The 25,034-nt window shown below is 35.2% G+C and overlaps 1 protein-coding gene across 1 annotated transcript in view; it reads right to left on the bottom strand.

Moving 5' to 3' along the window:
• Positions 1 to 2,007: 2,007 nt before the first annotated feature.
• LOC110636224 (uncharacterized) overlaps positions 2,008 to 25,034 on the bottom strand; it is a 34,417-nt gene continuing 11,390 nt past the window's right edge. The window contains exons 11-31 of the mRNA XM_021785837.2: positions 24,953 to 25,027; positions 24,504 to 24,853; positions 23,876 to 24,062; positions 23,487 to 23,748; positions 23,051 to 23,390; positions 22,559 to 22,739; positions 22,319 to 22,459; positions 21,945 to 22,206; positions 15,639 to 16,100; positions 14,824 to 15,287; positions 12,692 to 12,828; positions 12,429 to 12,610; positions 11,928 to 12,320; positions 11,444 to 11,569; positions 11,152 to 11,217; positions 9,201 to 11,059; positions 8,765 to 9,044; positions 8,034 to 8,267; positions 6,675 to 7,199; positions 6,390 to 6,522; positions 2,008 to 2,677 (exon numbers count right to left, since the gene is read on the bottom strand). Coding sequence (XP_021641529.2) covers positions 2,421 to 2,677; positions 6,390 to 6,522; positions 6,675 to 7,199; positions 8,034 to 8,267; positions 8,765 to 9,044; positions 9,201 to 11,059; positions 11,152 to 11,217; positions 11,444 to 11,569; positions 11,928 to 12,320; positions 12,429 to 12,610; positions 12,692 to 12,828; positions 14,824 to 15,287; positions 15,639 to 16,100; positions 21,945 to 22,206; positions 22,319 to 22,459; positions 22,559 to 22,739; positions 23,051 to 23,390; positions 23,487 to 23,748; positions 23,876 to 24,062; positions 24,504 to 24,853; positions 24,953 to 25,027 — 6,916 coding nt within the window. The 3' untranslated portion in view covers positions 2,008 to 2,420. The remainder of the gene's footprint in view (positions 2,678 to 6,389; positions 6,523 to 6,674; positions 7,200 to 8,033; positions 8,268 to 8,764; positions 9,045 to 9,200; positions 11,060 to 11,151; positions 11,218 to 11,443; positions 11,570 to 11,927; positions 12,321 to 12,428; positions 12,611 to 12,691; positions 12,829 to 14,823; positions 15,288 to 15,638; positions 16,101 to 21,944; positions 22,207 to 22,318; positions 22,460 to 22,558; positions 22,740 to 23,050; positions 23,391 to 23,486; positions 23,749 to 23,875; positions 24,063 to 24,503; positions 24,854 to 24,952; positions 25,028 to 25,034) is intronic.

The following is a 25,034-nucleotide window of genomic DNA, read 5'->3' as shown; positions in this document are numbered from 1 at the left end:
AAAAAAAAGAAGAGGCCACCGCAAATAGTAAAGAAAAATTATTATTTAGTTTTTAGTTTGTGTTTATATTTTAAAAAATATATTATTTAATTTTAATATTTTTATTTTTTTAATTATTTAATTTCCCCATTAAATTTTTTAATTAATGCACATCAAAACTATTTTGAAAGTACATGTTTTTGTTTATGTTAAAGTGTTTGAGCGACACCTTTCAAACAATTATTTGTCCCAATGCTATGGGAAAAGGAAGGAAAACAAACCAAAGTCTTAGAAGAAAATGCTACGATCAAAATCAATGCAGACCAATCGTTGAACCAAATAAAAGTTCCCCTCTCTCTAGTTTCTAGACAGATTTGATAGTGTGATTAGTCCCTTATTTCTTATGAAAATTTAGCAGTTATGATATCAAAATGCATTATTATTATTTATTATTATTATTATTATTAAGTCAAATGGTAAAAAACTAAAACTTCACATGTTTTGTTAATTATAATTAATTTTTTTAATTTTCTCAATTTTGCCTAATCTAAAATTCTATTATTATTGTAGTAAGCTGACTAATTTTAATTATTTAAGTGTTAATATGATAGTTAACGTGATAAAAGTATTCTTTTTAAATATTATTATTAATGTGATAATTGATGTAACATAAATTTTAATTTTTTTATTATATTATTAATATGATGACTATTATAGTAAAAATTTATTATTTTTATAACAATAAAAAAGATTAAAATTTTTTATTTTTGTTAAGTAATTTTATAAATTTATTTTATTTATAATCAGCTAATTAATTTTAATTGAATTTAATAAAAAATTAATATTTTATTACTTAATACAACTATTAAAAAGAAATATTTATATTACTTAGTATAATAAAAAAAATAAATTTTAACTCTATTTCCTCAATTTTTTGTTAGTATTTATAAAATTTATTTATAAAAATAGATTAATTTTATTTATTTAAAAATTAAAAATACCCTTCCACCTCTCTCTCTCTCTCTCTCTCTCTCTCTCTCTCTCTCTCTCTCTCTCATATATTCCTACTACTATTTTCCTCTCTCTTTCCCTCTCTCTCCTCCCACCCATTATCATTTAATAATATATATACACATCCACTCATGTTGTTGTTGTTATTATTATAATTATTATGTTAATTATTGTTATTATTGATATTTTTTAAAGAATTTTTAATTTTTTAAAAAAAATAAAAAATTTATATATTTTCACTAATAAATTTCATTAATATAAAAAAAAAATATAAGGAGAGAAAGAGATAGGTGATATTATTTTTTTTAATTATACTAAATATCATAAATATTCATTTTCAATAATTATATTAAGTAATAAAATATTAATTTTTTATTATAATAAATCAAAATTAATCAATTAACTACAAATAAAATAAATATAAAATTAACTATAATTAACAAAGTCAAAAATTTTTATTTATTTTTTATTATTAAAATTCATATTAATAATATATAAAATAATAATATTAATATTTTATCGCATCAACATTCACGTTAACAATAATAAAAATAAAAAATAAAAATTATGCCACATCAATTAACACGCCAACAACAACATGAAAAAAAAAAAAAAATCACATCAGAGTTCAATTTATTCAATTTGAAACCCAAGCCACAACTAACAATAAAATTTCAAATTAGATCAAAATTGATAAAATTAAATAAATTAACTATAACCGACAAGGCTAGTAAATTTTGACATTTTTTTTGCCATTTGATCTTATTATTATTATTTGGCTTCCTATTCTAATTTTTATACTCTAATCGAAGCAACGTAAGATGAGACGATCATGTGTCATAAAAATTTACTACCGATACAGTTCTGACTCACAAAATCACTCCGGAATCACATATACCAGTGGCACCGGTAATGATGAGCAGATTTGATCAAGTTAAATTCAAATATAAAAGATTTAAATGATCTTCCCACCACGTCACCAAATTAGGCTATTTTGACCTCTAGCTTAAACATATATTACAGCTGCATCGTAATTGGATTATGAAATTTCAAAAAATACTAGTAATTTAAAATACACTACTTAAAATTATACACACTTGATATTTTAGTATGTATCCTTTAAATGAACCCTGCCTATTATACAATTTTGAAGGCTCAATAATAGCCTAATCAGTTCCTATTCTATTGCATTCAACCATCGTTAAAAATTCCCCTATTTTGATCTCCTATGGTCTCCCGTGTTCACCATCAACTTCATTAGCGACAAACTTCACAACAACTCTGCTAGAAGACGACCACCGGCAATAGGTGAGGAACACAGAGAAGGGTTGCCAGGAAATTAACCAATCGAATCAATGGCACATTTAGAAATGCAATTGCAATACCAGCTGTTCTTAATTGAATGACTGGGTGACAACATTTTTTCATTTTTAATGCATCCATCTTCCCATTTTCATTGTCATTATCTTCCTTCTCTTGTGTGCACGATGCTTCGCTGCAATCCGTAGCTTCCTCTTAGCATTCCGCATTGGGTTCACAACAGCCATGACCTTTTCCTCTCGCTTCCTCTTTTCTCTCTTCACCTTGATACTTCTCCTCATCTCACTATAAACCTGTACAAAATTGTGGATGCCCAAAGCATTCCGCATACTTTTGCAAACCTCTTCCGCTAGCAGCTTCAATTCATCTGAAACACATGCCAGGCAGTTCACATTAGCAGTTAATTGTACGTGAGGACAAATTTGATACAAAGTTGCATACGCATGAAGAGATCTTTGATACATAAACATCAAGCAGATGATGCAAACAACCAACCACACAACCAAGCAATTGATGACGAAGTCATAAACTAGATATCAGACATTCAATTAGACTAGATTTCAGTATAAGTAATGCACATGTGCAACAATAAGAATGATTATGATGATGCTGAAGGAAAGCCTAAAGATTAGAGGTTGCATTCTCTTGGTATTTGATGTGGCATATCTACTTTGGCTTAGACTTTCAACTAGACTAAAAGGAATATCTCGTATATAAGCAAGGAAAATTATAAAATGCACCCAAAGCACTAAAAAAAGTGCTCCCTATAGGTACATAATTATAGTAATTCCTTAAATTAAGGAACAATGTCCCATGATTTGTGAGAGAGGGAGTATGTGCTCCAAGAACACACAATAATCTCCCATATAAGTTCTCAACAAAAATAACACAGAAGGTCATAATATAGAAAAGAGGAATTATACAAAAACAGGGAAAAAACAAAAAAAAGTAAAACACACCGACTCACAGGAGGTCAAATGATCTTTTGAAGAAAAAAGTGCTTCAGTTTTCAATAGGTCAATCCAATTAAGCCAATAAAGATTTAGCTCAAGAACAGGAAACAAATCAAAAGCAGTATTCTTAATCTTCAAGCTTAGAAATGGAATATTGCAGAGGGAAAGGCAAAATGACCAGAGATGACTTTCTCAGCAAATCCTAAACAAACTTTATATGAGGGTAGCAGCACGTCAAATGCATAACGATAAGTATTAAAGACACCGACTCAAACAAGGTCTAATGATTTTTTGAAAAAAATTACTTTAGTGTTCAATAGGAGTGTGCAATCGGTCGATTCAGTTTTGAACCGAACCGGACTAACAAAAAAACTGAAATCTAAAAAATGGAAATTAAACTGAAGTACAAAAGAAACAGAATCAAACTGAACCAAAAATTTTCAGTTCAATTCATTGGTTTTTCAATACACAGATGACAGATGCTAGCAAGAGTTTTCAAATCTCAATATCCAGGCCGGATGCAAATTATAAAAATAAAAAAAAAAAAAGAAAAAAAGAAAAATCAACATACAGAAGCAATATACACAATACCTATCAAAGAATTCTCAAATGCATAAGCAATAAACGATAAACACAATACAGAAGCAAGAGTTCTCATGTCTCAACAACCCATCAAATTTTTAAAGAATCAACACAATACCCATGATCAATTTCATTCCCTTAGCAACTAAACATTAAAAAAAAAAAAAAAAAAAAAAAAAATTCAAAAGTAAGAGAAAAGAAGACAATGATTAAAATTAAAATTTGGTATTTTTTTTTCTTTCCTTACATTTTCTCTAGAATTAAACAGAAAAACATGTAAGAAATGGAATCCCATAGCCAAACAGAATAACAAGACAAACCCAATCAACATTGAAACGGCAACTTGAGAAAATCGCAAGATCTTGGACTTAACATGAAATACAGAATGACGAAATCTTGGCAAGGCAGAATCGCAGACCACAGTATCACAATGAGATTCCAGAAGATGATAAAGAAGAGGAAGAAGAATCGCAAGATCTGGGATTCTAGAGTGAGGAAGAAGAAGAAGAAGAAGAAGAAGACATGATTTTGGAAGTGGGAGCTAAGACAATTGATTAAACTCAACTCAACTCAACTAAGCCTTTACCCCAAGAATTTGGGATCGGCTATATGAATTCTCTTTCTCCATTCTAAACGATTTTGGGTTAAATCCTCAGAAACATGTAATACTTCTAGGTCATGTTCTACTACTCTCCTCCAAGTCAGTTTAGGTCTACCCCTTTTTTTCTTTCTATCCTCCAACCTAATGTGCTCTACTTGTCTAACTGGAGCCTCCGTATGTTTATGCTTCACATGACCAAACCACCTCAATTTCTCTTCTCTCAACTTATCCTCAATTGGCACCACTCCTACCTTTTATCTAATACTCTCATTACGGATTTTATCTAGTCTAGTATGCTCACTCATCCACCTTAACATTCTCATATCCGCAACTATTATCTTAGACACATACGACTCTTTCAGTGCCCAACACTCACAACCATATAACATGGCCGGTTGTATGGCTGTACGGTAAAATTTTCCTTTCAACTTATTGGGAATCTTGCGATCACATAAAACTCCCGTAGCACTTCTCCACTTCAACTATCCGGCTTTAATCCTATGACTAACATTCTTCTCATATCCCCCATCTACTTGAAGGATTAAGCCGAGATATTTAAAATGATTACTTTGGAGCAGTACTACTCCATCCAAACTAACTCCTTACCTATCACCAGTTCGGCCTTCACTGAACTTGCAATGCATGTATTTTGTCTTCGTTCTACTTAACTTAAAACCCTTTGACTCTAAAGTATTTCTCTAGAGTTCTAACTTTCTATTGACTTCTTCTCGCTTCTCATCTATTAGAACTATATCATCTGCAAACATTATGCACCAAGGGATACTCTCTTGTATATGTTTCTTCAATTCATCTAAAACTAATGTAAAAAGGTAAAGGCTTACAGCTGAACCTTGGTGTAATCCAATTGAAATAAGGAAAATCTCGTGTCCTCTCCCACTGTGCGCACAATAGTAGTTGCTCCTTCATACATATCTTTTAACACTTGTATGTACCTAATAGATACCCTCTTTTGTTCTAACACTCTTCATAAGATATCTCTTAGAACACTATCATAAGTCTTCTCCAAATCGATAAAAACCATGTGTAGATCTTTCTTCACATCTCTATATTTCTCCATCAAGCTTCTAATGAGAAAGATCGCTTCCATAGTTGAACGACCGGACATGAAGTCAAATTGATTAGGAGAGATAGAAGTGTCATGACGTAGTCGATGTTCCACAACTCTCTCTCACAACTTCATAGTATGGCTCATGAGTTTAATTCTCCAATAGTTTGAGCAACTCTGTATGTCTCCCTTATTTTTAAAAATAGGCACTAAAATACTTCTCCTCCATTCATCAGGCATTTTCTTTGAGTTTAGAATCTTATTAAACAATTTAGTTAACCATTCTACTCCCATATCTCCCAAACATTTCCACACTTCAATTGGTATTCCATCAGGTCCACAAGCTTTACCCACTTTCATTCTCTTAAGTGCTTCCTTACTTCTAAAGATCTAATCCTTCTAGTATAATTCACATTCTTTTCTATTGCTCTCTAGTCTATATTCACGCTATTACCACTTTGACTATTGTTAAAGAGATCGTCAAAATAATTTCTCCATATTTCTTTAATGTCCTCATCTTTCACCAATACTTCACCACAATCGATTCATGAGGGAAAAAAAAGGATGGTATGCATAGAGTCATAAAACGACATAGAATAAGCTTATATAGGACACTTCGGTAGGTTTGGTTAGCACTAAACTGAAAACCCAACTTTTTAAAAATCTGTAACTGAAACTGATCCGATGAACCAATAACCCAAATTAAATCGGTTTGGTTTTTGGGTTAAAACCGTTCAAAGCTCATCCTCAGTTTTCAGCATGTCAAACCAATTAAGCCAAATAAGATTCAACTCAAAGAAAAGGAAACAAATCAAAATCTTCTTCATGCCCAGAAATGAAATATATATAGAGAGAGCGAGAGAGAGCGCAAACTGACCAGTGACAACTTTCCCAGCAAATCCTTCACAAACTTTATACAACGGTAACAGCATGTCAAATGCATGCTTCTGTAACTTGTCCTGTTCTATTTGTAAAGAAATCTTTCCAAAAGTATTGAAGATGATTTTCATCTACATGCAAAATTCAACATTAGACAACAACAATTATTAAGCAGGAAAAAAAAAAACTCAAATACCAAGTAATAGAAGGAAAACCAAAGGAATAGATATATTCTTATATTCATAAACATTCTAGCCAATCATAGCAATTCAGATGCAACAACCTGAATAGCCTCCTTTTGAAGAGCAATTTTCCCCATTTTTTTAATCAAATTAGAGAGGAGCAAATATTGGAGATTCTCACAACGGTCTCCATAATCTTGGTCATGGACACCAGATATAACTTTTAAAAAGATGTCTTTTCCTTTTCTTGCATCAAGCAACTGAAAGGCTTTAAGAAATTGGCCTTGTTCATGCTGTTCAAGCGTAGACCAGAAAGTAGAAGGATCCACAGATTCCACTTTTCCCATCAGAGAATGAATAGCAGAAATTGTAAAGACAAGATTCTGTGTAATCAGGTTTTCAACAGCGTTATCAATGACTTGTGTTTTTAGCTGGCAGCAAAGGGAAACAGCTATCATAAAAAGCCTATGTGGCCTCATAAGGAAAAATGTTCCCAATGCTTTTTCATGACTCTCTTTGCTGGCCTTAGTCACAGTAGCATAGTAAATTGCCACAAGGCGACTTGATATGTTGCGTAACCATGGGTGTGGGTGTAAGAGCAACTCACATACTGCTTCCCATATATCCTGGCAAAAACAAAAGAAAAAGAAAAGGAAGAGGTTGGGGTGGGGGTGGGGGGGAGGGGAGGAAACGGGAGGGAGAGAGAGAGAGATGAGTACAAAATGAATTGCAAGTGTCTCAGATAATAAAAATTACTTCGACTAATATTATCCATGATTTAAGTAATTGAGTGCTTCTAGATCTCTCCTCTGCTCATAAAAGTAATACAACCAGCAAATTTTGCACATATGCTATTGATTTAACATTGCAGCATTTTGATTATTTGGTTGGATTCTAACACTTAATTTTCAGGCCTAAACTAATATCCGTACAACAGTTTGCAATCCCATTCAACTCTAAGACTTACCAATGACATACATAGCTATACATGCATACCCAAGTTAGTTGCATCGACAGTTATCTTCACTCTCAAATCTGTATTGATATTTATATTTTAAGTGGTAGTAACCATTACAGCAAAAGTTCTATTTATAGTTAGATTTGTGGTGAAAGTGGAAATAGTAGTGAAAGTGAGAGTTCCAATCTAAGAACTAGCATGAGTGGTAGCGATTTAATTACAAGAGGAAGTTCTAATGACCTCAACGTGACAAAAAAATACAAACACTTGTGTTATGGATTAAATTATAAGAAATTTTTTTAAGTCAAGAATGAAAAATTTGTGAACAATGAGGATATCATTTGAAAATGAGTATTTTAGAAAGAATCAAACTTTTGATTGAACAAGCACTTGGGATCCTATGGATGAAGACATGGCAGGGAATTGATTTAGTTACAGTAAAACATGCTATTGGTTGACTATGAGAATGTACTACTGATAATAAAACTTGGATTAACCATACCTCAAAATCCTTTTCAAAGCTGAGATCATGAAAATGATGTAGAATCTTCTCCAACAAAACTAACGAATAATATGCCTCTTTCCAGAGAGGAACAGCTTCATCATGAAGATCTAGCGCTGGACTCTCACTGGCAACACCCACAGCAGCCTGCAAAATGGTTTTGCTCACAGGCAATATACTGCTGATATGCTTTTGAAAGCTTTTATTCATGACCTCAACCAATAATCCCAGTACCTGCACATACAAAGTTGGAGGCCATTAGAAAATGGAACATACTGACATCAAGAATCCAAACCTAATAAGCAAATATTTTGGTCACTTCAAGCCCATCTAGAATTGGAAAAAAGAAAATATCAAGAAACATGAATACAAGAGAGAAATAGCAAAGTTTGATAATAAAAGACAAGACATCGACAAGAAATCCAAATAGGCCCCATGCAGCATCATCTCCTTATCCATTCTGCTCAAGAATGCATCATGTAAGCCAACAATATGAGTAGATAAGATCAAATCATCCTACCCAGAAGCACATTGGATCCTAAATCCTCACATCTTAGGAAGTAGGTGGACTGGCTAAGGTACATCCATAGCCTCCTAGTCCTTGCAGACAAATCACAACTCGGAAGTTGTGGCGTGTAAAGCCCAGAGACGTGCCTCTGCTAAGGCAAGATTCCCCAAGTTGGCTAATGCATTTTTAGCATATGATTTATTATGTGGTTCAGAAATTTTACCTGTGCACCAGTGCTCTGGACTTGCCGCTTTTCATCCATATACCAAGATAGACTAAAGTCAAACATGGAATCTAGCAAATGAGGACTTGCACGTCCAATCAAAAGCTTTAAAACTGTACCGGTCATGGAACGGACTTTATTATCACGGTCATTGACTAAACATTGCACCAAATGGATAAATATTGTTTGTGCATGTTTATCCAGAAAGTTCCTGGGAAATTTGACTATTATAGCATGGAGCATTTCAAGTACAGATTCTCTTCCAGTTGAATACTCATAACTGCAAGAATGGCAAGTCAGTGTATGCTATATATATATATATATATATATTTTGGGGTTGGGGTTGGGGTTGGGGTGGGGGTGGAGGTGGGGGAGGGTGGTCAACAGTCAGAGAGAAAGAGAGAGCAACAAAAATGTGTTGAATGTCAATGCATACCTCAAATTCCTCAGCAGAAAATCTAAATGTTGTTGTAAATATTTTCCAGAAAGATGATAATCTAGTAAAAATTGCAACATAATCTGACTGCATTTCTTGCGAATTGAATCCACTTGGCTTGTAACCATTAGCTCTGCAATATGCATCATAACATCATATATCTCAGGAACAACCAGCTTGCGATTAACAACTGCTTTTAGAAGTGAGAGGGCCACAAAAGAGGGATTCCGCTCAAGATCAATGAACAGTGGAAACTGAATTAGCAGATGCAGTTGTTCTGAGGAAAGGGTAATCTTAGTACTTCGCAGGAGCACAGTTAACATTTTTAGACATGATTGCATCAGAGAATTGTTGGAGTTCACAGAACTTTGGGCAATACTCAGTAATGTCACCTTTATTTTATCTGTCTGAGATGCAAGGGATGGCAGAGGTAGCCTCACAAGTTGTGTAAGGCATTTAAGGGATGCAGACAAAATGTCTTCATACCTAGAACTCAAGCAGTCACCAAGCAGTTTAACAAAGGGATCCAACATTGATAGAAGTTCTTCATTATTTTTATCCAATTTCACACTCTTCATGCGGTTGTGGAATAGCCCAAGAGCAAAAACAGTAATGAGATGAGAGCACACAGATTTAGTTCCATTATCTCTGCCTGCAGAAATTGTTTTCTCATTAACCTCTCGTCTGTGGCGAGGCATCATCTCTGTACCAGAAGAATTCTCACCTTGACCATCCTCATGATTGATCCCATCTTCAATAAACCCATATATAAAAATAAATAGATCAGTCTGATCAACTGATGGATTACTTTCAATACCAGCCGATATGTGATTTAACATACTTTCCAATTTGGTTTTCACTTTGGGTGTTAGATGCTTCTGCAGGCGAGCTTTAACTGGTGAAAGTAATTTCAAGCCATGGGTTTTGAATGTTATGCTTTGGGAAATTATTTTCAAGGTTTCAAAGGACTTCAGCTTCCTAGTTTCTTTCATTTTAGAAGCAATTTTTTCTACTTCTTTCTCCTCAGCAACATCTCCAAGAATATCATTCTCTACCACAGAAAGGAGGTCTTCCAAACAATAATCCAACGTCCCACACTTAGGATTTGAAAGAAACTTCAACAAAATAAAATGGAGACTATAGCCCAACACATGGAGCTCATATCCTCGCTTCAAGGTAGCTCGCAAAACCCCGACTATAAACTGCAAATATTCCAGGCCAAGCTCCTTTAAACAAGCAGCCAAAGCAAACCTAGCTTCATCACGGATGCTTTCCATACGGCTCTTTAAATTGTTTGCAATGCGATGAATGATACTTGGAAGTTGCGAGTCCATTATGTCCATTGGAAGCAACTTCAGTACTTTCAGTGCAGCTACATTGATGTTAACATTGACCTTATCAGAATCACAATCCAGTAATTTTCGCATCTTAGGGAGCACAGTTTTCTGAAGACATGCCTGTACTTCAGTGGCTATTACGGAACAACTACCTTTAGGCAGCATAGCTGAAGAATTACCACCACATTTGTGAAATGTAGCGAAAGAACCTGTTTCAGTGCTATCAGAGCCTACAATGCTATCTGCAGAGTCTTTGTTTTCTAGACTGAAACAATTTTGTGAAAAATGGAACTGGTCCAATATAGAGCAAATAAGCCGCACTACAATCTTCTGCTTGTCCAGATTTATCTTCATTTCTCGAAAGCATCTAATCAATAAGGCATAATAAGACTTCCATTCCATCTGAGCAGATATTGAAGCAAGAGCTTCAATGCATGCAGTTTTAACATGTTCTCCCTTTCCACCTTGTTCATCAAACAACATACTAAACAAGAGTGGAACAAACACTTTATTCATGATATCCTGGAAATTATAGTACCTTAGTGAGTTCCAGTTACTGTTGAGCAAATTGCTATATGCAGAACTCTTAAACATGTCAGGAAGAAAATAATTACCTCCGACATCTTACTTTTACTGATAATATTACTAAAGCGTAAAACTGCCCTTGCCCTTCTATGCTTCTGCAAAAACAGAAGGAACATGTAAGGAAAATTGTTTTGTCAAGCAAACTGCCCAATCTCTTTTATGAGCAATGAACAATGGAAATAATTTCATTAGCAAACAATTATCCTCCAAAAGGAAGAATATCTTGAGAAATAAATATATTATCCATATAAAACACGCCAACTTAAATAGTAACTAGTAAGATCTATAAGCAACGCTTCAGATTTAAGTACAAAACTTAACCTGCAAGTGAATAATATTGTTGAAAAAATCTTGCTCAGCATCCTCAGAGCACAGCACTTTGAAGGAATTGAGATTTTCCACCTCTGGAAGCTTCAACACCATATCTCGTAATAACTCAATCCATTCCTGAAAACATGCCAATCAATTAGAAAAACCATGCAAATACTAGGAAGTTCTTACTCCCTCTATCCACAAAAAATCATCCACAATTTTTTTCAATCCATCTTTTGGTTTCTCCACTTAAAAAAAATAACGATTGCAGTTTTCTACTATCTCCTTTCCCCACTTTAATTACCACATGTAAAACTTTGCTTAAAACAAATTTAAGGGTCAAACTGAAAATTCAGTAATAATTTTACTGGCAAAATGAGCTTTGGCAAACTGGACAACTTTTTGAGGGTAAAGTTAAAAATTTAGTTCAAACAATAATATCACCCAAACAACATCATACAATTCTATCATATATGAGGGGTTATGTTCATACCTTCCTAACAGAACCTCCCTCCTTCATTTTGTTCCCCATATGCTTCAAAAGAAACTTGTTTATTATGCGCCGAACACATGCTTTTGTCCAACAACACTTGCTGCCTGTTGTGATCTCTTGATGGATTTCGTATCGACTCTTAACCCCTCCATCAAGAATTAAGGCACAAAATTCAACAAAAGAAAGCAATGACCTGTAAGCACTATTCCTTAGAATTAATTCTTCTGATGTCATATCATACACAAAATGTGACAAGAGAACTAATGCATGATCTTCTTGGATGGTATAGAATAAATCAACATCTATCTTTTCATATGCACTGATTATGGTGTCATAATCAAGGCCAGTCAATTCAATTGCAGAGGTTGCATTCAAGTCACGAAGAAGGCTTGCCTGCATTTCAGCCAACATTAAATAAAAGATTGTCTCATTAAAAAAATTCAGAAATCATGTAACTTAATACTAATATCCATGTGAAAATAAAAGAAGAGCAAGTACTACCACTGAGAGTACAGAAGGATCAATTTTAGCAAGAGCATAAAGCAGATCACAGATGTTCAACCGCATATCCAGCTCAACAGAAATAAGATGTGGAGAGATAACATTCAGAATTTTGGTAGTACACTCATTTCCTAATACAGGTATTATGTCTCGAATAATTTGCAAGCATTCAACAAAGACACCTGCAAAGACAAATAACAAAATTATATCAGTTCTAGATAGAAGTTGAACAGTATCCATATGCCAGTTAGAAACAGTCTCACCAGAATCTTCACGTCTTGTTGCTATCAGTGGAAGCAAGATATCCAAAAACTTCCTTGACTGTAATTGATCTTGTATATACTTCGACAACAATTTGAAAATTCTAGTATGCGTCTCCCCAAGATATTTGGCCAATTTCCTGGTACAACGATGTAAGAGAGAGTTGAATCATCTAATTTTACTAATCTTACAAACTTCACAACAAAAACCATATCGATAAAGACCATAACCAACCATTACAATTAAGGCCTCAAGGAGCTATCTGTTTAAATCACAAAGCAATCCCAAATGAAACACATCAGAACCTAGTGCACGGTTTAAGTAACGGCCGTTACGTTACATAACAGCCATTATTTAAAGGGATATTAGCTTGGTGTTACCATTACCACTATTATTTAACGAATTTTTAAAATTGAAAACGTAAGGCCATTATATAAAGGTAACGACAGTTACCGACTGTTAAGTAACAGTCATAAAGGCTGTTATTTTTTCAACTGAGAATTTTTAGCTTTTTTTAAACATCTTTCACGTGAAATGCAGTAGAGAAACCTTTTTTGGGGCAAAAAACTATCTTGGCTCATTCATTTTAGCACCTCGTCATTTCCTCTCTAGGCAACTAAGCCATTTTCTCTCAATTTTCTCTCAACTAGACATTCATTTTGGTGGTAATAAGGTTAGTTATTTACTATCTACTTAGTTTTTTTTTTTTAAATTGATTAATGCTAATAATGTATAAGAATGATGGATTTAATGTCTTTAATTGATATATTTATTTTGGTTTTATATCTTAATTTTAATTATAGCTTTGAATATTTACTTATTTCATGAATTTCGCAAAAAATTTGCGTCACGATAGGCCATTACAGTCTTACAAGCCTATTCGCATTAGATGAATGCCCCACAATCACATTAGTTAATCAAGAGACAATTAGATGAATGCCCCACTAGCCTATGACAAAGCCAAAGAAAACAATTTTATGACCAGGCAACTGCACAAGTAGAACTGTTTCCTACTAAGTGCCAACCCTAGCATTGTTTTCTTGAACCCAATAAAGCAGAACTCCACAAACATAAAACAAAAGCAAACCCTTCTTAACTCTTCCTCCTTCTTAAACCCCCACAAGTGCAATTTCAAAAATTCTTCTAGACTATCCAAAGTAGGGGTGTTCACAGGCTAATGTGGGTTGAAATAGAGATACTTATGCCACCAACCCAGTTGTTGGGGTGTGATATTGCAGAAACAAGACCAACCATAGGAAGAAGACAACCACCACACCCTCTTTGGTTGATCTCCTTGTTCTATCCTTTCAATATCCCTAACCTACTCCACAACCTAATTAAGGTTGGGAATAGGGTTAGAGTTGGCTGGCTATATCAACTAGAAATTTCTCTAGTCACTTCCTCACCAGAGCAACATCTTTTGACACCAAGTAACAAGACCTGAATTGCCGCAGAACTAAGGTTCACGACTCAATCCAACTGACCAAATGATTCCTCTTGGCGGTCACCAGCCCCGCCCAACTGCTTGAAAGCACCACCTTCTATAACCCTCTTTGTAACCCCAAAAACACTTAAAAAACACAAAAGGGCAACCACTAGTCAAACAACCATCAACCACAGTAATATTCAGAACCAATTAAGTTTACCATAACAGTACAGCTTAGCCCATGTCATGTCTGCAGAAGATATACACTACAATTTCCTTAAGCAACTAACAAACCAGCCACCTAGTAAATCGCCATTGCCATTTCTCAATAATTGAAGGATGTTAAACCATGTAGATTTATGGCGCAGATGAAGTAGCAGAAAGTAAAGTGTAAGAAGAGTTATTTCAATAGCAGAATATTTATCAATCAAAAAATACTTTTTGGATGACTTAAAAAAATGCTATTTACTCGTCTTCTTCTTCTTCTTCTTTTTCTTCTTCTTTCTTTCTTCCCATTTTTTTGACAAATGTTGTTATGTTCTGCTCTTAAGTGGTTAAACATTAGCTATTAGAAAGTATGCATTCTTTGTCCTACCATATGACAAGTGCAACACAAGCAAAGTCACCCATTTAAATAAATATAAGTTTCAAACGAACAAAAGAATTAGAGTCAAATGCAAGCGAACCATTGAAGTAAACCATTAATACCTCTTGTTTGCAGTATCATCCTGAAACAGACAGTGCAAGCTACTGATAAGTTTGTCAAGGTTTGGAAATAGAACCTTCTTCACTGAATTGTCTTCATCATCCAACTCTTCATTGAGATTCAGCAGGTTCTCAATGAACTTGAGAACGCAAGATATAATAGCCTTGGAAGCAGTAGTGACAGTTAGAATCGAGAAAATATCAGGAACCAGATTCGTTTCCCTAGACAATAGCGGTACAAGGTGGCGACTGCTACTCATAGCCAAAAAGCATGAGAATAGTGAACTTGGTTTCTCACTACTGGAACCCTCCAGCTTGAAACCGTCAATTAAAGGTTTTACTGATGCAAAGAACATGCCCCAGAATACGCAATCAAAATCATGATCATCATACTTATTGATAACAAGGGACACAATTTTCAGACACAAAGACCTCAAATCCTTGAACTGCTTCAGCGTTGAGCTGGTCTGAACAAAGCAATAATTTTTGTTAGAAACGGTCATATTTTGCAAATGCAACTTAATGTCAACCATGATTACTATAATTCATGAATGACAAAGAATTTGCTCCTTCATGACAGCGAAAAGTACAATGACACCAAGCCCAACAAGACATCCTCTCAAAAAGGGAAAACGGCAAAACTAACAGAAGAATAATTTCTCCTCTCCACTCAGTACTCACTATAATAACAAAAATCACTATTAGCTTGCAGATGCACTTTATGTATGGTACAAAGCTACAAGCGAAAACTACTGGTACTGGTTGTGAACAAGCACTAACAATAAAGTTCAATACAATCAGCATATTTAAAACATTACCAGTGCATGATTTACGGCAGTACTGTCTTCATTACGCAGTTCAAGGCTGACAAAAGAATGACTTTTGCTTATAGAAGATCCAGTGCCCTTTGCAGGGTCGAGACTTGAAATGCAGCTTTGCAGCACCCTAACAACACATCCCATTAACAGATCCAGAAAAGGTCTGATATGTAATTCATCAAAACTTCCAAGGATATCTTCAATGACATGCAGAAAACCATATTTCTTCTTCCAAGACAGTGCCATGATATTTTCCAAGGTGAAGTACTTCAAAATATTTGATGGTTGAAGTCCATCCACAGAATTTTTAGGTAATGTCCAAAATATATTTGTGGTACTATCAGCTTCCTTTGAAATATCATGCAAGGGCTTTATTAACGATGCAAAGAAAAGAGGAATCTCATTGACATCAAGTTGAGCTATGAATCGAAGAACTGCCTTCCGATGATGTAAACTTGTATGCTAACAAAAGAAGTAGATAACATTTAGTAATAAAACAAGAGAGAAAAATAAAGGGAAAAATGTATCAAATGGCCCCCTGAACTTCTCATGTTCTTACATTAAGCCCATCCACTGAAGTTATATTTTATTGAACCCTCAAACTTTTTGGTTTTGCTATTAAGAACAGGTTTAACACAAAAAGGTGTACTTTGCCTAAATATAGATAATATGCAAGACCACAATATCCACTTAAAGATTTGAGTATTTAATAATAGGTATCATATATTAAGGGTGAATATTTAATACTAGGTATCATATATAAAGGGCATAAACATATAATATTTACAATTTGTTTATCAGAAAGCATTTGTTTCTGTGTATTATGGAAAGTCAATCACTATATTATTTCTCTGTATATTCTGTATTCTGTATTCCTATTTAGGATTTCTTCCTAATTAGTATAACACAATTATAGGAATCAATTGTATATATATACCCATGTACAGATTAATTGAAATCAAGGAGAATCATCTCTTTCTACATGGTATCAGAGCAGGTCATCTATTTAGGGTGACTATTTGTTTTCACCACCCAACTCAGGAAAGACCTTGGCCACCGATCGGCAGTCCCCTCTAATCTAGTCGCCGGAATCCAAGCGCGTGAGGCTCACGCGCCCAACTTAGGTTCTCGCCGTTTCTTCACTCGCCGGCGCGTGGAGGCGCATCCACCAGCCGTTTCGACTGCAATCAGCATCACCGGCATCGCCTCAACCCCCTCATTCCACCACTGTATGCTGTTGCCTGATCCAGTACACCATTAAAGGACTTCTGAGGTTTGGCTCTCAGATCCTATTTTGGTATTTGCTTGATTTGTGATTTTGAGTTATTTTGCGACTGTAAGCACTTTGGATTAGTGTTTCGGTTAGTTTTCTTTGTCTCAACAAATGGCAGACAATAAGAATGTTATTTCTGATGTAATTTCGGTGATGACTAAGATCACGGAACACAAGCTTAATGGTTCGAATTACTTGGAGTGGAGTAAGATTTTTAGGGTCTATTTGCGTAGCATTAATAAGGATGATCACCTTATTAAAGACCCACCTACTGATGATACACGGCAAACTTAGCTAAGGGAGTATGCTCGATTATTTTTGCAGCTTCAGAACTCGATTCACAATGAGCTAATTAGTTTAATTAATCACTGTGAATTTGTTAAGGAATTGATGGATTACTTAGATTTTCTGTATTCTGGCAAAGGGAATATCTCCCGTATTTATGATGTTTGTAAGGCATTCTACGTCTTTGAGAAGAGGATAAGTCTCTCACGGCTTATTTTATGGATTTTAAACTGGTATATGAGGAACTTAATGTATTGTTGCCTTTTAGTTCTGATGTGAAAGTTCAGCAGGCCCAACGGAAGCAACTAACTATTATGAGTTTTCTTGCAGGCCTTCCTTCAGAGTATGAGAATGCCAAATCTCAGATTCTCTCCAGTTCTGAGATTTCCTCTTTGCATAAAACGTTCACACGGGTCCTTCGTACAGAGAGTACTCAATCTTTACAGCATGCTAGTAGTGCTCTTATTAGCCGTAATCCAAATGGATAATAGGGTAATAGAAGAGGAAGTAGAGGAGGAATTACAGGCAATAGAGATAATCAGCGTAATGAGGAGGCTAGTTCTAATCAAAACTCAAGAGGAGTTATTTGTTATTATTGTCATGAGCCTGGCCATACAAAATATAATTGTCCGCAACTTCAGAGGAAAAATCAGCGATTACATATGGAAAATATGACAGCAGAGGATTCTACAGTATCTTCCTCTGAGAAAACTATTTTCGTATCTGCAGAAGATTTTGCACAGTTTTCTTAGTATCAGGCATCTCTAAAGCCTACCAGTTCCCCTATCACTGCGATCGCTGAGTCAGGTTAATTCACTACATGCCTTGTGTCTTCCTCATCCAAATGGGTTATTGATTCTGGTGCGACAGATCACATGACAGGTAATTCTAGTCTTCTATCTGTTTTTCAGTCTAATCTCACTTCCTCTACTGTTACTTTAGCTGATGGTTCTACTTCTTGTGTCATATGTTCTGGAATTGCGAACCCGACTTCGTCAATTTCTTTGTCATCTGTTTTGTGTTTACCAAAATTCTCTATTAATCTACTTTTTGTCAGTAAACTTACTCATACCTTAAATTGTTCTGTTTTCTTTTTTCCTGACTCGTATTTGTTGCAGGATCTTACGACGAAGTAGATTATTGGTAGAGGACGTGAGTCAGGTGGTCTCTACATTCTGGAAAATCATGTACCGCGGTCGCTTGTTTGTTCCAGTACCTTAACACCTCTTGAAGTCATCCTTCTTTGTCTACCATGAAGAAGCTGTGTCCTTAGTTTCAGTCTTTATCAGTACTAGAATGTGAGTCGTGTCAGTTTGCAAAACATCATCGTTTGCCTTATATGTCTAGAGTCAATAAACGAGCTTCATCCCCTTTTGAGTTAGTTCATTCTGATGTTTGGGGTCCTTGTTCTGTTACTTCTAAAACTAGATTTTGTTATTTTGTTACTTTTGTTGATGATTACTCTCGTGTTACCTGGATATATTTAATGAAGAATCGTTCTGAGTTATTTTCTATCTTTTGTGCCTTTTGTAATGAAATCAAAACTCAATTTAATATTTCTGTGCGCATATTAAGAAGTGACAATGGCAAAAAATATTTTTCAACACAATTTCAATCTTATATAATACAAAATGGCATTCTTCATCAGTCTTCCTGTGTTGATACCCCATCCCAAAATGGCGTGGCCGAAAGAAAAAATTGGTATCTTCTTGAGGTAACTCGTGCTCTTCTTTTTCATATGAAAGTTCCTCAATAATTTTAAGCGGATGAAAATTCTACGGCATGTTTTTTTATCAATCGTATGCCGTCTTCTATTCTTAATGAGGATATTCCTTATACTGCTTTGTTTCTTACAAAATCTTTATTCCCTGTTGAACCCTGTATTTTTTGTTGTACCTGTTTTGTGCGTGATGTTCATCCACAGGTTACTAAATTAGACCCGAAGTCTCTCAAATGTGTCTTCCTTGGGTACTCCCGACTCCAAAAAAGGTACAACTGTTTCTCTCCCACTCTTAATCGTTATCTTGTTTCTGCAGATGTCACATTTTTTGAGTCCACTCCATTCTTTCCTCAATCATTTGTGGATGAGAGTCAGGGGGAGGAGGATGATCTCCTAATATATACTGTCCAACCAATGTCTACTCCTCTCCTACAGCCTGTTCCTTCAGTCTCTAGACCTACTCGACTTCCTGTTGTTCATGTTTATTCCAGGAGATTAGAAATTCCTGACTCGGATCCTCCACCAGTTACTTCGTTGGGAGATCCTGTACCTCATACTGATCATGATTGTGACCTAGACTTACCCATTGCTCTTCGTAAAGGTAAGCGTTCATGCACTTACCCTATCTCTTCTTTTGTTTCTTATAATCAATTGTCTTCTTGTTCTCGATGTTTTGTTACTTCTTTAGACTCTGTTCCTATCCCTAATACTGTTGGTGAGACATTATCTCATCCTGGCTGGTGTGTTGCTATGAAAGAGGAAATGGAGGCTTTAAATGCTAATGGTACATGGAAACTATTGCCTTTGCACACTAGTAAGATAGCTACTGGTTGCAAATGGGTATTTACAATAAAGGTAAATCCTGATGGTTCTGTGGCTAGGTTGAAAACACGCCCTGTAGCAAAAGGATATGCTCAGACATATGGGATTGATTATTCTGACACTTTTTCTCCTGTAAGTTACTTCCGTTTGCTTGTTTATCTCTTTAGCAGCTACAGATGATTGGCCCCTGAACCAATTGGTTATCAAGAATGCTTTCTTTCATGGTGATCTTCAAGAGGATGTGTATATGGACCAACCACCTGGGTATATTGCTCAAGGAGAGTTGAGTAAAGTTTGTAGGCTTCGGAAGTCTCTTTATGGCTTGAAACAAAGTCCTAGGGCCTGGTTTGGGAGATTCAGTGAAGCAGTACAGAAATTTGGTATGCAAAAGAGTAAGTGTGATCACTTAGTATTTTATAGGCAATCTGAGGCTGGTCTAATTCTCCTGGTAGTCTGTGTAGATGACATTGTCATCACTGGGAGTGACTCTGTAGGTATTTCATCTCTTAAAACCTTCCTCCAAACTCAGTTTCAGACCAAAGACTTGGAATTGTTAAAGTATTTCTTGGATATTGAAGTTATGAGAAGTAAGAAGGGTATTTTCTTATCTCAAAGAAAATATGTCATCGATCTATTAACAGAGACAGGAAAATTAGGTGCTAAGCCTTGCAGTGCACCAATAACTCCAAATTTACAGCTGTTAGCAGAGGATAGTGAGTTGTTTGAAAATCCAAAGAGATAACAGGAGATTGGTAGGAAAATTGAACTACCTTACAATTACTCGTCCTGACATTGCTTACGCCGTTGGTGTGGTAAGTCAGTTTATGTCTTCCCCAACTGTTACTCATTGGGAAGCCTTGGGACAAATCTTGTGTTATCTGAAGGACGCTCCAAGAAGAGGTTTGTTACATGGTAATCAAGGGCATTTGAATGTTGAATGTTTTTCAGATGCCAACTGGGCTGGATCTAAGGTTGATAGAAAGTCAACTATTGGATATTGCATTTTTGTTGGAGGAAATTTGGTGTCTTGGAAAAGCAAGAAGCAGAGTGCAGTTTCTCGATCTAGTGCTGAATCGGAATACAGAGCCATGGCACAATCAGTATGTGAGGTAATGTGGATACTTCAATTACTAGATCAGACAGGTTTTAAGACCTCCTTGCCTACAAAATTGTGGTGTGATAATCAAGCTGCTCTCCATATTGCTTCTAATATGGTGTTTTATGAGCGGAGCAAACACATTGAGATTGTTTGTCACTTTGTTCGTGAAAAGATTCAACAACAGATCATCTCAACATGACACATCAAAACTGGAGAGCAGTTAGGAGATATTTTCACAAAAGCTCTGAATGGAGCTAGGATTGACTACATTTGTAACAAGTTGGGCATGATTAACATCTATGCTCCAACTTGAGGAGGAGTATTAAGGAAAGTCAATCACTCTATTATTTCTCTGTATATTCTGTATTCTGTATTCCTATTTAGGATTTCTTATTTAGGATTTCTTCCTAATTAGTAAAACACAATTATAGGAATCAATTGTATATATATATCCATATATATATTAATTGAAATAAAGGAGAATCATCTCTTTCTACACTATGTATACAATGCAAGAGTTAGAAACAAGTAAAGAATCGAAAAACTCTGAAAATCTTGGTAATTATTTAATATTGTTTTTGTTGTAATAAAAATAGGACTCTAGCACCTAATTAAATAGTTGAAGGATCCTATCAAGAAATCACTCAACTTAAAAGCTCAAACTTGTAAGTGAAAGCCCCAGGAATAATTTTATATCTCTAACACACCCCTGCATGTGAATGCCCATTATGCTTAAAGCGTGAACAAGCACAAGCCCACTTTACTTTGTGCTAGAATCTTAATTAATGAATGAGAACAGCCAGGATTTGAACTTTGAACCTTTTAGTCTAAGAGACCACTCAACCGAAAAGCTTTAAGCTTGTAGGTGAGAATCCCCCCTATTGTATATCTCTAACAGATCCAATATAACACACCTCAAGTTGAACGGCTCAATAGCAAAAACTTAAAAAGTGAAGGTTTTTTCTAATGGATAAGCAAAACCAAAGCTTCATCATCATCATTGCGCCTCAGACAAAGTCTTTTCCTCTATTCTGTTCACATGCTTGTTCTTTCTTAGAGAGTCACAAATTCACAATCAACATATGGGAGGAAAACTAGAAAGCATACCTTCCTAGAGGCAAGTATCTTCAGTTTTCTCACTTTTGGTACCAGAATAAGGATAATTATAGGCACAAGATTAGCTCTGTGCTCTTCTTCAATAAGAAAAGATTCTCTGCTCAAACTCCACGTTGTTAGTTCTTCTCTCAAATTTTTTGAACTGATCAAGTTTCTCAGATGCTGTTCATATGGGATTAAAAAATCATCTTTCCAAGTTAAGAGGCAGTCAAGAACCCTCATCTGTATTTCAGCATCATTTTCATCCATAAACCTAGTAAAAAACACCCAAATAAATTCAACAAATAGTTCTAAAAGATCTAAAACAACCAATACCATAAAAGATTGATGTACAATGATAAAGAATGTCCCAGCACTGCCCCAACCTGATTAGCAGAACATCTTTTAAAGATTGGCTCCTATAGAAGGCCCTAGGGTTCCGCATGAGTTTAAACAGGCTTAACCATTCTTTTAGGACACCTCTCCATTCCTTGCCTTTGCAAGCATCTGAATTGAATGAACCCACACTGCAATTCCAATTTAAAAACATAAGTCAACTGCCAGATAAATGCAAAGATGTCATCTAAAAAATAGTGCCAAACAACAAATGGCCACGAAGAAGCGACCTGAGAAGATCTTCATTGTTGTAGCCCAAAAACTTCAAGAACAGAGGTACAATTTGTCGAGATCGAGATTCAGCAACAGAAGGAATTTTTTGTAAAGACTGTAGTAATGAGGATAGAACAGTTGCATAGGGTGTGCTATCAGATGTAGGAGCAGCAAATGAAGTAAAACGCTCAACCAAGTCTGAACAATAAAATCAGCATACAGTTAACATCCACTGAATAACATTGCAAAAAACCTTCCTTTACTTTGCAAAATAAATAAAATAAAACCAAATTAAAAAAAAAAAGCCAGCTGTAAGGCAGACACAGGAGGTATACAAGAACCTATTTTCCCTTTTTTTTTGTCGCCTAACAGGATGGACAATCAATTCTAGAAAATAACCAACAAAACTGACCAGATAAAAACACTAACCCAGCACATCATTTTACATCAAAGGAGATAGGGCAAGCAATCATCAATACAATTTCAAAAAATTAATTTATGTTACTTACCACAGGAATTGTACGGCACTTCAGCACTTTGTCCATCAGGCTTATTATGAGGTGAATGAAATGTAGATAGGCATTCTTCAAAATAATGAACAAATTTGCCCCATACAAGTGCAACATTTTCCCTAATCAGAATAGCAAGGCACTCAGATGCAGGATTCCATAGATAACTGAAACGGTTATAGAAAATGCCAATTATTCCACTCAAAAGTATGGGCATATAAGTTTCAGATATCTTTCCAGCAGATATGGCCATCTGTATTCTAGATATTAACAGAATAACTTTCCTGCTTGTAGAAATTGAAAGAGGAGTTGCTTCAATTGAGAGGAGGAGCTGAAGAACCTGGTATTTCGAAGGGAAACCACCATTACTTAATTAGAATAATTGTATCAAATAGCAGAAGAATTGATAACATGCCGTCAAAATAAATATACATACGTTAACACCATAAGACCCATGACTTTCTGCAGGGTGAGTCTGATAACCTTCTGTTTTCATTATATTCTCAGGCGGCTGATCATTGGCAGACATTTTACATTCATGACATTCACAGTGGCACAAAATTCTTAGGGTTGCAACACGAATTGCCTTATCTGAGTTGCACAAATTATCAGCAAAAATGCCTAATGCATCCACAGCCTTCTCTGTTTCAAACTCAGGAAGATAAGATTTGCAGTGGCTGTCTGCCTCCATTATTGGCCTATTAGATTAACGAAAATATAAGTTATAAAAAGCACACAGTTTTCAACCAAAAATTTACGATCAAAGTTAGCAATAAAAAAGAAAACAAGATCAATACATCAATATCAGAAAAGTTATCCACCTACCCATACACAGAGTCCAAATAATCAGCAACAGCAGATAACACATGCGAGGATGATTTGTATGTCTTTGCAAGATGCAAAATTTTTCTTGTTTCTTCTAGCCCACATATATTGCCAAGTTTGTAATAAGAACTTATAGCAGCCCCCAACAGGCTTTGCCAAGTATGCTTAGAAACACCAGCAATACTTTCTGGGAAAAAAAGCAAATGCTTATTTAGGATCAAACAAAAGCCATCTGGATAATGGTGCAAGCATATTAATTCAAAACCACTTCAACCATCCTTAGAACAATACACTAGCTCAGTTAGCACGTTACCAAGATGCAAAATTTCATCTTTTTCAGATAACCAAGCTTATATTTATTAAGGAAGAAACAGCCAGTCAGCCGCCATGAATGACAACTTGATAAACAACGTATGCAGAACCTATCTCCGGAGGATTTAATAACAACAGCCTCAGTCAAATGAATGTAAAACATTAAAGTTTATCCTAAAACAAAGGTATAACATTGAAGCCATTTCATGTCACATATCATTCTTGAAGGTATATTATAGCCAATAGGAGGTAGACATTTCACCAAACTGCATTTATATTCAAACAGCTTTTCAACAATTAAAGGACAAATTCTCACCATCTTCAATCATCAAAAGGCAATCAAGTGCATCTATTAAATCCGTTAGCGAGGATGGCCTTGCTCGCACATCTATCATATGAGGATAGCAACAGATGATTCCCCAGAGCAGAGCCAACTTGCCCTCATCAGTACTGGTTGATGCTAGATTACCATGACTAATATCATTGATCACCCCAATCCAGGAGCAGATGGCCCCCTGGAGAAAACCATGAATTCGTGAAAGACCTTCTGTAGATGTTCCATCTAGGAAGCTAGAAATTAGAGAATTCTTTTGCAGTCTCTCACACAATGAACAAATCAGATATACAACTTCGTCCTGTGAAGTTTCTATTAAATCATTCATTGCGCTGAAAATACAAGAAAAAAAAATTAACAGCTTATCTATCCAAATTACAAACTAATGTCAACATCTTAAATCCCAAAATTATTTGAAACATGAACGATACCTTAAAATATTAACTCTGGACGCGTGTATTATGTATGGGTCCTTTTCCAGCAGTTCCCTAATAAATGTCAAAACACTAAAAC

The sequence above is a fragment of the Hevea brasiliensis genome, chromosome 15 (genome assembly GCF_030052815.1).
Source record: "Hevea brasiliensis isolate MT/VB/25A 57/8 chromosome 15, ASM3005281v1, whole genome shotgun sequence".
NCBI classification, from domain to species: domain Eukaryota; kingdom Viridiplantae; phylum Streptophyta; class Magnoliopsida; order Malpighiales; family Euphorbiaceae; genus Hevea; species Hevea brasiliensis.
Note: the sequence above shows the minus strand (reverse complement) of the source record. Positions and strands in the feature narration are given on the sequence as shown.